Source organism: Rutidosis leptorrhynchoides, chromosome 11, assembly GCF_046630445.1.
Source record: "Rutidosis leptorrhynchoides isolate AG116_Rl617_1_P2 chromosome 11, CSIRO_AGI_Rlap_v1, whole genome shotgun sequence".
Classification (NCBI taxonomy): Eukaryota; Viridiplantae; Streptophyta; class Magnoliopsida; order Asterales; family Asteraceae; genus Rutidosis; species Rutidosis leptorrhynchoides.
This window is the reverse complement of record NC_092343.1, coordinates 168083937-168085556: the sequence shown is the minus strand read 5'-3', so window position 1 is coordinate 168085556 and position 1620 is coordinate 168083937. Positions and strand designations below refer to the sequence as shown.

Here is a 1620-nt window from a genome sequence, read left to right as displayed (position 1 = left end):
TGTGCTTCTAGCAAGCGTCACGATGAGTTGCAAAAAGCTAAGTCAATTGAGGTTAAACAGTTATTGGAATTAGGTGAAATCGAAATTAGCAAGGGAGGTAATCAAGTTGGGACTTTAAAACGGGCTGGTGATACACGTTGGAGTTCTCATTTTCATTCTGTTTGTAACATGCTTAAGATGTTTAATGCTACCCGTGAAGTTCTTCAGAGTATTATTGAAGATGGATCGTACTCTTCTCAACGTAGTGAAGCTGATTCGGCTTACATGTATCTCACATCGTTTGAGTTTGTATTTATTTTGCACTTGGTAAAGGAAATAATGGGAAGGACTGATATTCTTTCTCAAGCTCTTCAAAAGAAAACTCAAGATATTGTTACTGCCATCCGTTTAGTGTCAACAACAAAGAGAAGTCTTAATGAGTTCAGAAATGATGGTTAGGATTCACTATTTGAAAAGGTAATGTTATTCTCAGAGAAACATTAAATAGATATACCTGATATGAATGCTCTGTATAAGTCCACTCGTTATCGTCCTCGTCGACAAGATAATCAGATTACTTTTGAGCATTATTATCGTGTAGATTTATTTATTTGCACCGTGGACAAGCAATTGCAGGAGCTCGACAATAGATTCATTGAGCAAACCATGGAATTATTAACTCTTGGATCTTCAATATTGCCTACAAAAGATATGGAATTGTTTGATATTGATAATATTTGTTTTCTTGTTGAAAAATATTATCCAACATATTTCAAAGAACAGGAGCTTCACACGTTGAGATATCAGTTGGAGCTCTTTAGAATCGAATTTCTTGAAAATCCACAGTTTAAAGATGTATCTACTATCGCTCAACTATGCACCAGTCTTGCAAAAACTCACAATTGTGAGCCGTATTATTTAATTGACAGACTGATCAGACTCATATTGACACTTTCAGTTTCAACTGCTACGACTGAGAGGGGATTTTCAGCAATGAAAATAATCAAAAATCGACTTCGTAACAAGATGTCTGATGATTTTCTTGCATCTAGCTTGGTGGTTTACATTGAAAAGGATATTGCTGAAAGATTTGATTCAGAGTCTATCATAAGTGACTTTAGAGACCTGAAAGGTCATCGAGCCGAGTTGTAATTTCTTTTTGCTTTAATACCTATGTGAGTATGTCTTTGTCTCATTTTATGGTACATGTATGAACTCTTTAAATGCATATTTTATGCGTTTTGATTTACGTTGGAACATTTTCGCCCTCTCAGTTGTATAGTTCAAGATCCGCCACTGCTTCCTCGAAAGCAGAAGTTCTCTACTTTGATCCTTAACCATAATCCATTAACAACTTCAAATTACATTGAAATATTAGTTGTATTCTGATTATATTTATATGCATATTATGTATCGTTTTCAATTTTCCATGTTTTGTATGCTGTGGGACACATGCCAATTAATATATAAAGTTGGAAAGTTGGTTAATGCAGAATTCTAGTTGTCTATATAAAGTTTGATAAACTGAATTTTTGGCAAGAAATCAGATTCTGGTTTACAATGATCATAAACTGAATCTTGTAGAAATCGATTTGTTCGTATCAAGAACAGAGGTATATGTATGTCTTTTGTCTGATATTT

The 1620-nt window shown here is 34.1% G+C and overlaps 1 protein-coding gene across 1 annotated transcript; it reads left to right on the top strand.

Moving 5' to 3' along the window:
* Positions 1-498: 498 nt before the first annotated feature.
* On the top strand, positions 499-1131 carry LOC139875234 (uncharacterized). Its single transcript, XM_071862576.1, has one exon. It carries the CDS (start codon positions 499-501, stop codon positions 1129-1131), a length of 633 nt encoding a protein of 210 aa, XP_071718677.1.
* The last annotated feature ends 489 nt before the right edge of the window (positions 1132-1620 follow it).

Coding starts and splice junctions, on each gene's coding strand:
- LOC139875234 (XM_071862576.1), top strand. CDS start 499: ATGAATGCTCTGTATAAGTCCACTCGTTATCGTCCTCGTCGACAAGAT.